The 15,012-nt window shown below is 42.7% G+C and overlaps 1 protein-coding gene across 8 annotated transcripts in view; it reads left to right on the top strand.

Moving 5' to 3' along the window:
• The window catches only part of cep350 (centrosomal protein 350), a 165,428-nt gene that overhangs the window by 97,822 nt on the left and 52,594 nt on the right, over positions 1-15,012 (top strand). For all 8 annotated transcript variants that reach the window (XM_059647718.1, XM_048539009.2, XM_059647717.1 and 5 more), the window contains 4 exons: positions 1,746-1,933; positions 3,449-3,536; positions 9,788-9,934; positions 11,135-11,325. In XM_059647718.1, coding sequence (XP_059503701.1) covers positions 1,746-1,933; positions 3,449-3,536; positions 9,788-9,934; positions 11,135-11,325 — 614 coding nt within the window. The remainder of the gene's footprint in view (positions 1-1,745; positions 1,934-3,448; positions 3,537-9,787; positions 9,935-11,134; positions 11,326-15,012) is intronic.

The following is a 15,012-nucleotide window of genomic DNA, read 5'->3' as shown; positions in this document are numbered from 1 at the left end:
TTTACTGAAGTGATACTTGGATTCCAAAGCTTAAATTAAGAGGCGAGATTAAATAGATAAAATGTTGGGGTCAGAACTTTCAGGTGTGATACGATGGAACACTTTAACACAGAATTGGATTAAGTTTGAAACTTGTTTCCACAAACAGTGATTTTAAATCAGTTGCAAACTTTAAGTCTGAAATTGATTTTTGTACCAAAGTGCTAAAGGGATCTGCGACAAAGGCAAGGATTTGCCATGATCATGAAGATTACCATGATTTGGGTGAATGATGGAATAGACTCAATCAGTTAAATTGCCTCCTCTTGTCCGGATGTTGACACAATTATCTCACCCCTATTCTCTCCAAATGCAACTCCTGTTCTGTTTTTGGTTATTTATCAGAACCTGGCAGCAAATTAGTGGCTGGAGTTCTGACCAAAAATGATGATATTGGGGGCATCACTGGCCTTGATGTGTTTCACAGATGAAGCAGAGAGTGGTGTAAAAAGGGTCTTTCTCAGGATGGCAGCTGGTTCCCCAAGGGTCAGTATTGGGACCACAACATTTCACTTCATACATTAATGATCTAGATGAAAGAACTGAGGGCATTCTGGCTAAGTTTGCAGACGACACAAAGATAGGTAGAGGGACAGGTAGTATTGAGGATGTGGAGAGGCTGCAGAAGGATTTGGACAAGTTAGGAGAGTGGGCACAAATGGCAGATGGAGTACCACGTGGGAAAGTGTGAAGCCATGCAGTTTGGTAAGAAGAATGGAGGTATGGACTACTTTCTAAATGGGGAGAAAATTCAGAAAGCTGAAGTGCAATGAGACTTGGGAGTTCTAGTCCAGGATCCTGTCAAGATAAACTTGCAGGTTGAGTCAGTAGTTAGGAAGCCAAATGCAACTTTGGCATTTATTTTGAGAGGACTTGAATATAAAAGCAGGGATGCACTACTGAGGCTCTATAAGGCGCTGGTCAGGCTGTATTTGGAGTATGGTGTGCTGTTTTGGGCGCCGTATCTCAAGAAAGATGTACTGGCCTTGGAATGGGTTCAGAGATGGTTCATGAGAATGGTCCCAGGAATGAAAAGCTTAACATGTGAGGAACGTTTGAGAACTCTGAGTCTGTACGCAGTGGAGTTAGAAGGGTGAGGGGCGGTCTAATTGAAACTTACAGAATACTGAATGACCTAGACTGAGAGGATGTAGGGAAGATGTTTCCATTGATAAGAGAGACTAGGACCTGAAGACAGCCTTGGAGTAAAAGGAAGACCTTTTAGAACAGAGATAAGGAGAAACTACCTTAGCTAGAGAGTGGTGAATCTGTGGAATTCACTGCCACAGAAGGCTGCGGACACTAGGTCATTGAGTATATTTAAGACAGACAGGTTCTTACTTGTCAAGAGCATCAAGGGTGACGGAGAAAGCGGGCGAACGGGGTTACGAAACTTGTCAAGAATGTTTGAATGGTGGAACAGACTCAAATGGCCTGATTTCTGCTCCTATGTCTTTTGGTCTTATGATGAAATGAGAGGGACTGCCACCATTTACTAATCCTGATAAATATTGGGACACTTTGATGGGATCACTTGTGATGGAGCATGATTGGCATGTCCGATGTTACTCCCACCTGCTTTTAATGGTTGCTGTTGTTTGCACTCAGTCCTAAGTTTTCTTGGGTTACAGGGCAAGTTTTCGTTGGACCAGGGAAGCAACTCACTTCATTGTGTACTGTTTGTCTTCCTGTCTTTCACTGTTCAGCATGATTTGAGCATGCCCTTCTCTGGGGGGCAAGACAGTTTCTCCAAATTCACCATGGAGATGGTGCGGCAGTACATGAAGGAGGAGGAGATGCGTGCACAGCACCAAGTGTCACTCCTCAAGCTACGAGAACGAGCCTTGAAGGAAAAGACCAAAGCAGAGCTGGCCTGGCTGGAGCACCAGAAAAAGTGAGTAGCTGACATCAAGCTTAATAGGCTTTCAAAAATGCTAAGTAGGAATGTGCATACAGCAGGTGCTTCCAATAATACTTTCCAACGAAGTGGGAGACCATTTTCTTTTCTCATTGCAGTGGGGCTGTTGTGCAGATTGCAGGTATTCACATCATAGTTCCTCTTAATGCTATTGTGGATTGTGTAGAATGAAGTCAATTTTGATTGGGTTTTTCTTCAAATTTTCAAGTTCATTCTTTGAATTTGGACGTTTCAGATAATGCTGGTATTTATCACCCATTCCTCGTTCTTGAAATGGTTGTAGTGTGGGCTGCCTTGAGCGACTGCAGTCTGCTTAGTAAATATAAATCCACAAGTGCTGTTAGGTTTGGAGTTCAGAATTCTAATACAGATTGATGCAAGACTGTTTTCATAACCCAGGGTCAGAGGGTTTTTATCAAAATTCTCCGGTGAATGTCAGCTCAGCTAGTAAGGCCGGTATTGTTGTCCATCTTTTGTTGTCCTTGGGAAGGTGATAATGAGCCAGTTCACCTGCTACATGTACATCCACAATCCTGATAGGAAAGCAGTACCTGGAATTTTGACCCTGTAGCAGTGAACGAGTGATATATTTCAAATTCAAGATGGTGTGTGGCTTGGAGAGGAACTTGCAAGCAGTAGTGTTACCATGTTATCTGTGCCTGTGTGCTTTTAGGTGATAGAGACCACAGGCTTTGAAGGACATGTCAAAGGAGTTTAGTTAATTCCTGCAGTGCATCATGTAGATAGTACACATAGCTGTCATTGTCAATTGATGAAGGGAGTGAATGTATAGGCTGGTGAGTGAAGTGCTGATCAAGTAGGTTGTTACATCCCAGATGGTGTCATATTTTATCTTGGACATGAACTGGGAGACAGGAAATGGTTACTTAGTGAAGAATTCCCAGCCTGTGACCTGTTCTTGTTGACAGCATTGTGTAATTCCACCTGTTCAGTTTCAGGTCATAGGTGACTCCAGTGTGTTAATTGTGAGGGAATCAGAGGTGATAATGTCACTAAATATCAGGAAGATTACTAGAGATGGTCATTGCATGTCATGTGTGGTGTGCATGCCAACCATGCTGCCATGATACTGTAGTCACATCTGCAGGACTAGGTGCGGGCAGCAGACTTCCTTCTCCAAAGAGCATCCATTGATTAGTTTTTATGCTGCTTAACATTTTTTTTGGACAAGTTTACCGATACCAACTTTTTACTTAGCAGCTTTTCTTTTAATTTTGTGAAAATAAGCAAATCTTGTTGAAATAATTTTTCTCCAAATTGAATATGACAAGCATGGAGGGGCATTAAAGTTGCAATATATCAAGGAGGATTTGCTGTTTAACAGAATCTTAAACTGATCATTCTGTTTGTGGTTTAGTTGCTAATTTAGCAGTAGTGAAAATGCATGATCAACTTGGGTTGATTTACACAAGTTTGTCTGTAAATTAGAGCATCATTACACCATGTGACTTTGCCATGTTCTCTAACCAGACGCCTTAGAGACAAAGGAGAAGATGACAAGATGCCACCCATCCGTAAGAGACAGCGTGGGCTTCTTCTCAGACTGCAGCAGGAGCAGGTAGGACCAGAAAGAAATATGGAGCTATCCCCTAATCCGTGATCATCGAGCATGCTTCCCCAAGTTTTTGATTTGGTTGCAAACCTTTTTTTAAATGATGTGAAAAGGATCCAGTTTTTCCTTGAAATGCCAACAAGTAATGCTAATAACAAGTAATGCTGTATATAATGTGTATGCTATATCTAGGGATACAGATTAGTAACACATGACCATGCCTTGGTGTATTTGAACAAGGCTGTCCCACTGACAGTGCTTTGCTATGATTATTTTCAGGATGGCACATTAAGAGGAAGCTTATTCACCATGTCTTGAGAAGAATGATTGTATAATGAGGCCAGAATACATTTTTATACACCTTGATGTATTGTGAAATTGTTGATATTATCTCCCTGCCTCATGCCTCCATATGAAAGAAATTAGCTGTCTGCTTGTTATTGCAATGGATGAGCATGCAAATCAACAGATTCCAGTTATCACTTGTTATCAAGTGCCCTTCATTGGCCTTTTATGATGTTAAAGGAAGGGGTGCAACATTGGAAGTTTTATTATCATTTAAAGGTTTTATCTTTCATCCTTACCTTGCTCTTGAAGTGTAACCTTTTTTTTAAAAAAACTGCTCCCAGGGCATGATGCTGTTGACTAGGTGATCACTTATTTTGGATTTCTAAATGCTTTCGAAAAGTTGCTAAGCTGTTGCTGTGAACCTGGTTAAAACATTGCCTAGTCTCTATCTATTTCATGTGACTTTGTCTTAAAGCTACCTTCATGGTTTTCCCTTCGTCCCTTTACATTCATGAATTGCGAATTTGATTTCTGCCACCTAATTGATGTTCCCTCAACCTGAAATTTGACACTGATAACAAGCCAAATTAAGTGAAATTAAGATATTGAATAACACTCAAAATTGCTCAATTGTTCCTAACCTGACTTTAGAAATAACAGATCTTGAATGTCAAGGTTATAACTTCAACAAAAATAAGCAGAAATAGGTTTGAGGATATAAAAAGTGATTTCAGGGAGTTAGGATGGAAGCTGCAGAGCAGGACGAACAGAGTAGTGTTCTCTGGTTTACTACCGGTGCCACGAGATAGCGAGGTGAGGAACAGGGAGCGGGCGCAGCTGAACACGTGGCTACGCAGCTGGTGTAGGAGGGAGGGCTTCAGATATGTTGATAATTGGGATGCCTTCTGGGGAAGGTGGGACCTGTACAAGAAGGACGGGTTGCATCTGAACTGGAAGGGGACCAATGTCCTGGGTGGAAGGTTTGCTCGAGTAGTTCGAGAGGGTTTAAACTAGTATGGCAGGGGGGTGGGAACTTGATCTGTATACCAGAGGTGAGCGTTGATGCAGGTGAGGCAGTAGCAAGAGGTAGACCAGCTAGTGGGAAGGATTTTCCTGGGAAGGAACCAAGGGATCGGTTAAAGTGTGTTTGCTTTAATGCAAGGAGTATCAGGAATAAAAGTGATGAACTTAGAGCATGGATCAGTACCTGGTGCTATGATGTTGTGGCCATAACAGAGACATGGGTTTCTCATGGGCAGGAATGGTTGTTGGATGTTCCAGGGTTTAGAACATTTAAAAAGAATAGGGAGGGGGGAAAAAGAGGAGGGGGTGTAGCACTACTAATCAGAGAGGGTATCACAGCTACAGAAGCTTCCTTTGTCGAGGAAGATCTGCCTACTGAGTCAGTATGGGTGGAAATTAGGAACAGCAAGGGAGTAGTCACCTCGTTAGGGGTTTACTACAGGCCCCCCAATAGCAGCAGGGAGATTGAAGAAAGCATAGGTCGACAGATTTTGGAAAAGTGTGCACGCAGTAGGGTTGTTGTAATGGGTGACTTTAACTTTCCTAATATTGATTGGAACCTCCTTCGAGCAGAAGATTTGAATGGAGCTGTTTTTGTAAGGTGTGTTCAGGAGGGTTTCCTAACGCAGTACGTTGACAGGCCGACAAGGGGAGAGGCCATTCTAGACTTGGTGCTCGGAAACGAGCCGGGGCAGGTATCAGATCTTGTGGTGGGAGAGCATTTTGGTGATAGTGACCATAACTGCCTCACATTCTACATAGCTATGGAGAAGGAGAGGATTAGGCAGAATGGGAGGATATTTAATTGGGGAAGAGGAAACTATGATGCGATTAGACATGAGTTAGGAAGCATGGACTGGGAGCAGTTGTTCCATGGTAAGGGAACTATAGACATGTGGAGACGGTTTAAGGAACAGTTGTTGGGAGTGATGAGTAAATATGTCCCTCTGAGACAGGCAAGAAGGGGTAAGATTAAGGAACCTTGGATGACGAGAGCGGTGGAGCTTCTAGTGAAAAGGAAGAAGGTAGCTTACGTAAGGTGGAGGAAGCTAGGGTCAAGTTCAGCTAGAGAGGATTACATGCAGGCAAGGAAGGAGCTCAAAAATGGTCAGAGGAGAGCCAGGAGGGGGCACGAGAAAGGCTTGGCAGAAGGAATCTGGGAAAACACAAAGGCATTTTACACTTACGTGAGGAATAAGAGAATGGTCAAAGAAAGAGTAGGGCCGATCAGGGATAGCATAGGGAACTTGTGTGTGGAGCCTGAGGAGGTAGGGGAAGCCCTAAATGAGTTTTTTGCTTCTGTCTTTACGAAAGAAACGAACTTTGTAGTGAATGAAACCTTTGAAGAGCAGGTGTGCATGCTGGAATGGATAGAGATAGACGAAGCTGATGTGCTGAAAATTTTGTCAAACATTAAGATTGACAAGTTGCCAGGCCCGGATCAGATTTGTCCTCAGCTGCTTTGGGAAGCGAGAAATGCAATTGCTTCGCCACTTGCGAAGATCTTTGCATCCTCGCTCTCCACTGGAGTCGTACCTGAGGACTGGAGAGAGGCAAATGTAATTCCTCTCTTCAAGAAAGGAAATGGGGAAATCCCTGGCAATTATAGACCGGTAAGCCTCACGTCTGTCGTCTGCAAGGTGTTAGAAAGGATTCTGAGGGATAAGATTTATGACCATCTGGAAGAGCATGGCTTGATCAAATACAGTCAACACGGCTTTGAGAGGGGTAGGTCATGCCTTACAAACCTTATCGAGTTTTTTGAGGATGTGACTAGAAAGGTTGATGAGGGTCAAGCTGTGGATGTGGTGTATATGGACTTCAGTAAGGCATTTGATAAGGTTCCCCATGGTAGGCTCATTCAGAAGGTCAGGAGGAATGGGATACAGGGGAACTTAGCTGCTTGGATACAGAATTGGCTGGCCAACAGAAGACAGCGAGTGGTAGTAGAAGGAAAATATTCTGCCTGGAAGTCAGTGGTGAGTGGAGTTCCACAGGGCTCTGTCCTTGGGCCTCTACTGTTTGTAATTTTTATTAATGACTTGGACGAGGGAATTGAAGGATGGGTCAGCAAGTTTGCAGACGACACAAAGGTCGGAGGTGTCGTTGACAGTGTAGAGGGCTGTTGTAGGCTGCAGCGGGACATTGACAGGATGCAGAGATGGGCTGAGAGGTGGCAGATGGAGTTCAACCTGGATAAATGCAAGGTGATGCATTTTGGAAGGTCGAATTTGAAAGCTGAGTACAGGATTAAGGATAGGATTCTTGGCAGCGTGGAGGAACAGAGGGATCTTGGTGTGCAGATACATAGATCCCTTAAAATGGCCACCCAAGTGGACAGGGTTGTTAAGAAAGCATATGGTGTTTTGGCTTTCATTAACAGGGGGATTGAGTTTAAGAGTCGTGAGATCTTGTTGCAGCTCTATAAAACTTTGGTTAGACCGCACTTGGAATACTGCGTCCAGTTCTGGGCGCCCTATTATAGGAAAGATGTGGATGCTTTGGAGAGGGTTCAGAGGAGGTTTACCAGGATGCTGCCTGGACTGGAGGGCTTATCTTATGAAGAGAGGTTGACTGAGCTCGGTCTCTTTTCATTGGAGAAAAGGAGGAGGAGAGGGGACCTAATTGAGGTATACAAGATAATGAGAGGCATAGATAGAGTTGATAGCCAGAGACTATTTCCCAGGGCAGAAATGGCTAGCACGAGGGGTCATAGTTTTAAGCTGGTTGGTGGAAAGTATCGAGGGGATGTCAGAGGCGGGTTCTTTACACAGAGTTGTGAGAGCATGGAATGCGTTGCCAGCAGCAGTTGTGGAAGCAAGGTCATTGGGGTCATTTAAGAGACTGCTGGACATGTATATGGTCACAGAAATTTGAGGGTGCATACATGAGGATCAATGGACGGCACAACATTGTGGGCTGAAGGGCCTGTTCTGTGCTGTACTGTTCTATGTTCTCTGTTCTATATGTACAATCTTAAGTTCAGTCTTTGAACATTAACTCTACTTTGACACCAACAGACAGAGTTAAGGGTTAAACTAGAAAAAAGAAACAAATTGTAATTTTCCCATTGAATAACTATTTCAACATTGCATATCACGCCTTTGTGAAACCCTCGGTCAATTAGTTGTATTACAGGTACGTAGTGCTTGATTTCTGAAGTCACCAGTCAATACAGATGGCTTCCGTGGATCTCTGGACACTCATGCTTATTTCTTGCAGTTTGGGAATTGTTTCTTAGAACTTTCAACATTCAATCATTGGAGAATAACTAAAGAGAGCAATGGAAAACACAGTCCAGAAGTTTCCAAAACAAAACTGCCTCCTGCCCAAACCCAGTCAGAACCATAGAACATAGAAAAGTACAGCACAGTACAGGCCCTTCGGCCCGCGATGTTGTGCCGTGGAATAATCCTAATCCAAAAATTAAATAACCTAACCTACATTCCCCTCAATTCACTGCTGTCCACGTGCATGTCCAGCAGTCGCTTAAATGTCACTAATGACTCTGCTTCCACGACTTCCACTAGCAAAGTATTCCATGCGCTCACAACTCTCTGGGTGAAGAACCTCCGTCTGATATCTCCTCTATACCTTCCTCCTAACACCTTAAAACTATGACCCCTCGTGGCAGTCAATCCTGCCCCGGGGAAAAGTCTCTGGCTATCAACTCTATCCATGCCTCTCATTACCTTGTACGCCTCGAACAGATCACCTCTCTTCCTCCTCTCCAGAGAGAGAAGTCCGAGCTCAGTCAACCTGTCCTCATAAGAGAAGCCCTCCAGTCCAGGCAGCATCCTGGTAAACCTCCTTTGCACCGTCTCCAAAGCTTCCACATCTTTCCTATAATAGGATGACCAGAACTGGACACAGTATTCCAAGTGTGATCTCACCAGGGTTTTGTAGAGCTACAGCATAACCTCGCGGCTCTTAAACTCGATCCCCCTGTTAATGAAAACCAAAACACCATATGCTTTCTTAACAACCTTATCCTTATCCAGTTTACTTTGTTTTTTCCCCCATGTTCAACATTCTCTTGTTGGCTGGCCAGCATTGGTCCATCCTTTATTGATCAATTTAACATGCAGCTAGTCTCTCAGCATGGCAACATCCTGGTGCTGAAATACCTGGAGTGTCCTTAGATCAGTAATTAACCTCCAGTATCTTTTCAGGTCAGCAGACATTATCTTTGTTCTCCATTCTTTCAAAATAAATTGCTATTCAAAGTTCAACTCTCAACTTTAGCGCATAGTTCAAACTAAAGATGAGAAAAGTAAATGTAGCGATGAGCCCAGCAGGTTGCTGATTTTTGTTGGCACACATGTTGCCAATCTGTAGGCAGTGTCACACGGACATGGAATGTTATCTGCTCTTGGACCCACTACACATTTGCCAGATTCTGTATTCACTCCATGCAGGTGTACTTTCCAACGTTCCCGCAGGAAGTGCTAATAAGCAATTCTTGAGAGTGGAAATCTGCCTGTTTATTCTGCTTCTTTCTCTTATGTTAAGTACAAGGCTGCTGAGTTTTTCATGTTTCAGTACCCAGATAGGTTAACTTGACACAGGCTAGGAAGCAACCTTCTGAAATAAAATCAAAAATTGGAAATGCTCAAAGTTAGGCAGCATCTGTAGAAAGAGAACACAAGTTAATGTTTCATGGTAATGACTTTTCATCTGGGATGTACTTGTTTGACTTAATATTGCACGTAACATTTTATCTAAAACAAAACAAAATTTTCATCAAGGACGAGCATTATAAGTTGTACAGGTTGCACAATGCGTCTGAAAACTGTGCAACTTATAACTTATGGGTTGTGAAGTTGTGTGACCTGACTTATTTTTGTCTGTCAACAAATTTATTTTGTTGTCAACGTAAGACCCTTCCCCTGTTATGTTGATTAGTTCTTTAACATGGTACTTTGTTGCATCCAATTTCATCACAGGCTGAAATCAAGCGTCTTCAAGAAGCCAACAGGGCTGCTCACAAAGAGAGACAACTAATTCTGAAACAGCAGGAGGAGATTCAACGTATGCGCCAGACCACCATCAAAATTCAGGAGAAACTCAAATCAGCTGGGGAGAGCAAGTTGGTTAGTATGCCATCATTTGCAAACAATATACCCTCCTGAACTGTTCAATGTAAGGTTACTGTGTGAGTAAAAAGTTACTTACTTGGCAGTATTAATCAGGGCTGATCACCTACAATCCAAGCTTGCTATTCAACAAAGTCTCTAGTCTATATCATTACAGTGCATGTGAGAATGGTTTATCTGCTGGTCAGAAATGTCACCTTGAGGCTCAGTACTTCTGCTGAGTTGATAAGATGTTCACATGTTTATTTATGTAGAGGCCAGATCTCTGCAACCTAAAACTGTGGTGCCAAAAATGCCATGCTTTGTGTTTGTAGATTGAGTGAGTGTTATTCTCCATTCTGTAACAATGAAAGCACAAGAAATGGAGCTTTCAGCCCAATTTGTATGTGCTTGTGCTCTTTTGCTCCCTGTAATTTGCCTCCCATTTGTTATTAGCATATCCTTCTGAGGTTTCAAAACAACTGTAGCACTTCATAATGTGTGTAGGAATGGGACTAGGTTGTTGAGCCACTCATCTGATTGCATTTACTTGTACTATAATTGATCTACATCTCACCACCTTAGTCTGTTTTATTCAAACAGACAAAAAAAAGGCTCACTTCTGAAATGTTCAACTAATTGAAAGCCTCAACTGTTTTTTTGAATGGGTGAGACAGGGAGGGGTAGGGATGGGCAAATATTGGAATTTGTGTCACACTGTGCATGAAGGTCTGTTTCCTAAATGGCTTAGCATTGGGTTTAAAATGATCTCCCATACCAAAGAAAAAAATTCTCTCTAGCTATCATTTTAGTTCCTTTAATTATCTTAAACACCTGAAAATAAATTAGATATTCTTCAATCTTCCATACTTGGGAGTGCAGGAGATGACGGGATTACAGGCCTAGTCATAATTTAACCTTTTTAACCAGAGCATCATTCTAGAATCTGCGTTGCACCCTCTCCATGTGCAATACATACTACTTGAGGAGCAATTCCCAGAGCTGAGCACCCCAAGTTTGATGTGCACATGTACTGTTTGTTTATTGTTTACACCCCAGACATTGAAAAACACTCCCTGCTTGAAAGGAAATGATGCTGCTTAGTTGCAGAGATCAATTTCTGATGACCCATCTGTATTTTATCCCAACAAATTCTGGAACTGTTTTCTTTTGGGAGCAAACTTAATTTTCCATGCATCCATCTTTGTTTTTTCTTAGGTTCAAAATCTACAGGAGCAGCGGAATGCAGAACAAACAGACATGGAGAATGTTTCCAAAGTGAGCCACACTTCCAGTCCCCTGCAAACAGATATGGAGACACGGAGCCCCTCCCCTGTTTCGATCTCAGGCAGTGAGACCAGCAGCATCATGCAAAAACTGAAGAAGATGCGCAGTCATATGGATGAAAAGTAATGTGTCTAATCTGTTATGGCTTCTTTATAAGGCATGTTGCTATGAAAGGCTGGCAAACATAACTACCTCATTTGTCAGCTCATGATTGTTTCCGTAGAGTAGGAGACCGCAGCTCTGTAAAACCCATTTAACTGTTGCTTTTCCAAAGGCAGTGTTTGCTGCATAAGGTGTTTTCAATTATCCCATCTAAGGTGTTGTCATCTTTGACCCCGTGAGTCGGGCAGGAAAATGCAAATATGATCTCACCACTACCCTCTCCTAGTATGCAGTTTTTTTAAACCCTTTTTTTTATTTACACCCATTGCCCTAGCACAACTGTCATAGAATTGGATTGCAATATGAAAATTTTGATTTGTGTGAAGCTTGTTTTGCCTTTCGTTGGAGGGTGGTGGGAAGCTGGAGGTACATGTAGATGTTGCAGTAATTGTTCTTCCTGATGGAATTATCCGCTTAATGTCAATGTGTAAGCTTTTTTATCGTGTGGAGAGGATTGTACAAGACATAGAGGAAGTAAGCAGTGATATTTAGGATGGCACGATGGCTCTTTGGTTAGCACTGTGTTGCCTCACAGTGCGAGGACCCCAGGTTCGATTTCCGTCCTCTGGTGTGGGTTTCCTCCTGCAGTCCAAAATCATGCAAGTTAGGTGGATTGGCCATGGGAAATGCAGGGTTACGGAGATAGGGTAGCGGATTGAGTCTGGGTGGGATGTTCTTTGGAAGATCAGTGTGGACTAGATGGGCTGAACGGCCTGATTTCCATACTGTAAGGATTCTCCGATTCTGTAATCTGTTCTAGTTAGTTCACACCAGTGTTCCTGCTCCATTAGAGTCTCTTGTCACCTTTGCTCATCAGTTATCCTAACCCTTCATTCCTTCCTCCCTCTAATCTTGTCTGTCTTCATCTAGACACGTGTGATATTTGATTCAACCACTCCCTGTGCATTCTTCACTTTTGTAATCCAATTCTGCAGACATTTCTTAACTTCCTATTGGATTCCTTGGCAACTACTTTGTGGCCTCAAGTTATGCTGTTCCCCTTTAAAGTAAGCATTCTCTGTATCCAGTCTGTCAAACCCTCCCATCATTTTAAAGACCTCTATTATGTTCCTCCTGGGCCTTTTCCCAGAGGGAAAAAGATGTGACCTGTGAACCCTTTCCTGATGTCTAAACCCACACATTTGTGGTCAACCATATCAATCTTCTCTGTACCCACTCCAGTGTCTCTATTTCTATTTATAGCAAGGGGATCAGCCTTCACACCGCATTCTGTATTCACTCCATACTACTTTCCAACTTTCCCAGGAGCAAGTGCTAATAAGCAATTCTTGAGTGGAAATCTGCCTGTTTCTTATCTGCCTGTGTTTGACTCTGGTTTAGCATTTTTTTTTAGATTAGATTCCCTACAGTGTGGAAACAGGCCCTTCGGCCCAACAAGTCCACACCGCCTCTTGAAGCATCCCACCCAGACCAATTCCCCTAATATCCACACACCCCTGAACACTATGGGCAATTTTAGCAAAGCTGATCCACCTAGCCTGCACAAATTTGGACTGTGGGAGGAAACCTATGCCGACACAGGGAGAATTTGCAAACTCCACGCAGACAGTTACCCGAGGCTGGAATCAAACCTGTGTCCCTGGCGTTGAGGCTGCAGTGCTAACCACTGAGCCACCGATGGGGAGAATGTGCTATATTACTGGTGTTTTTCTCTTGTATGTCTTAATTTAGATATTATGTTATATATTATAATAAGATATATAATATCTTAAATCTAGATAAATGAAGTGCTACATTTTGGTAAGGCAAATCAGGGCAGGACTTTTACACTTAAAGGTAAAGTCCTTAGCCGTGTGCCAAACAAAGAGACTTGGGGTGCAGGTTCATAGTTCCTTAAAAGTGGAATCACAGGTGGGCAGGTTAGTGATGAAGATGTTTGGTATACTTGCCTTTACTGGTCACTGCATTGAGTATAGGAGTTGGGATGTCATGTTGGAGCTGTACATGACATTGGTGAGGCCAATTCAAAGGCTTCAGAAAAGGTTTACAAGAATGTTGGTAGGGTTGGAGATTCTGAACTATACAGAAAGGCTATTTTCCCTGGAGCATTGGAGGCTGAGGGGATGACCTTATTAAAGTTTATTGAATCATGAGGGCATTGACAGGGCGAATAATCAAAGTCTTGTCCCCAGAGTAGGCGGGTACTAGTGGGCATAAGTTTAAGATGGGAAGGGAAATATTTGAAAGGGACCAAAGGGGCAACTTCTTCACACATGTATGGGATAAGCTACCAGAGGGGGTGGTGGATCCTTGTACAATTACAACATTTTAAAAAGCATCTGCACGGGTATATGAACAGGAAGGCTTTAGAGAGATATGGGCCAAATGCTGGCAAATGGGACTAGATTGATTGGTTAAGAATATCCGGTGGGCATGGATGTGTTGGACCAAAGAGTCTGTTTCTGTGCTGTACATCTCTGATTCTAACTGACCATCTGTTCTTTGAGAATTATAATTTTCATTTAGATTGTTTGCTTATTCTACAAGCCCTTGCTTGGTGAAACAGTTTCTTTTTCTCCCCCATATTATTGCACATGCTGTAACAGGGGTTGTTTACCTCAGTAGGCCGGATGGCAGGTTTGCAATGCTGAGTGATGCAACAGCGCAGGCTCAAGTCCTGCTCTGGTTGAGGTCACTGTGAAGGCCCCAGCTTCTCAAACTTGCCCCTCACCTGAGGTGTGGGTGACCCTGTGGTTAAACCACCACTCTCTCTAATGAGAGAACAATCCTCTTGTTTTCGAGGACAATGGTGACTTTGCATATTTTTACTTGTAATAAGTGATTGGACGTTTATATTCTTTGTCGTTTGATATATTTTCTATTTGTGAATCGGTGTTTCAAATGAGTTTGGGCTGCCAAATTGTTCAAAGCTTGAGAAAAGACCAAGCTGATGGTTGGGGTGAGTGTAAGAGAGTGATTGAATTGTCTGCAGTACGTTAAGTAGCCAGTAACTTAATTCTTTTGAAACAGCCAAACTTTGGTCAGCATATGACAATGGCTAAACAACATCCCTCTCATTATCTGTTACCCTTTCCACTCCCCACCAGCCACTCTTAGAAACCTGTTGGATATGAGAAATAATCAATCATTCTCTATTTTGGCTGCCTGGCTGCTGTTTTACAACTTAGTAGGCCTTAATTGACAGTTCCTGAAACATTGGTTATGTTATAAGGCGTGGGGACAGGGAAGGAAAGTGTCTAATCATTAAAAATGAGGGAAATATAGGCCTGCCTTCACAGCAAAATGCTACTAGTTCATTGTCAGTTTCATGGATCACCAAGTACTAATCATTGATTGGTTATGATGTGGAACCAACTGAAACTGCCAGCTTTCTGTGCACATCTACATGTAACTACAATTTCCCTCCCCACCCCCTCCCTCTGTGTGTGTGTGTGTGTGTGTGTGTGTGTGTGTATAGCAAAGCAGCCAAAATGTAAATTTGTGGTGATAAGCTTCCCGCAGTAAAAGTACATTAGATGACATTGTTGTAGAATTGACTTTGCTAACTGAGAAACTTGGACTAACCTACTCCACCTTCAGTGATAACAGCCCCTGTGAGATCAGCAGTTAGTACAGGAAAAATATCTCTTAAAGGGACATAATTTTAAGGCGATTGGAGGTAGGTA

Source organism: Stegostoma tigrinum, chromosome 8 (genome assembly GCF_030684315.1).
Source record: "Stegostoma tigrinum isolate sSteTig4 chromosome 8, sSteTig4.hap1, whole genome shotgun sequence".
NCBI lineage: Eukaryota > Metazoa > Chordata > Chondrichthyes > Orectolobiformes > Stegostomatidae > Stegostoma > Stegostoma tigrinum.
Note: the sequence above shows the minus strand (reverse complement) of the source record. Positions and strands in the feature narration are given on the sequence as shown.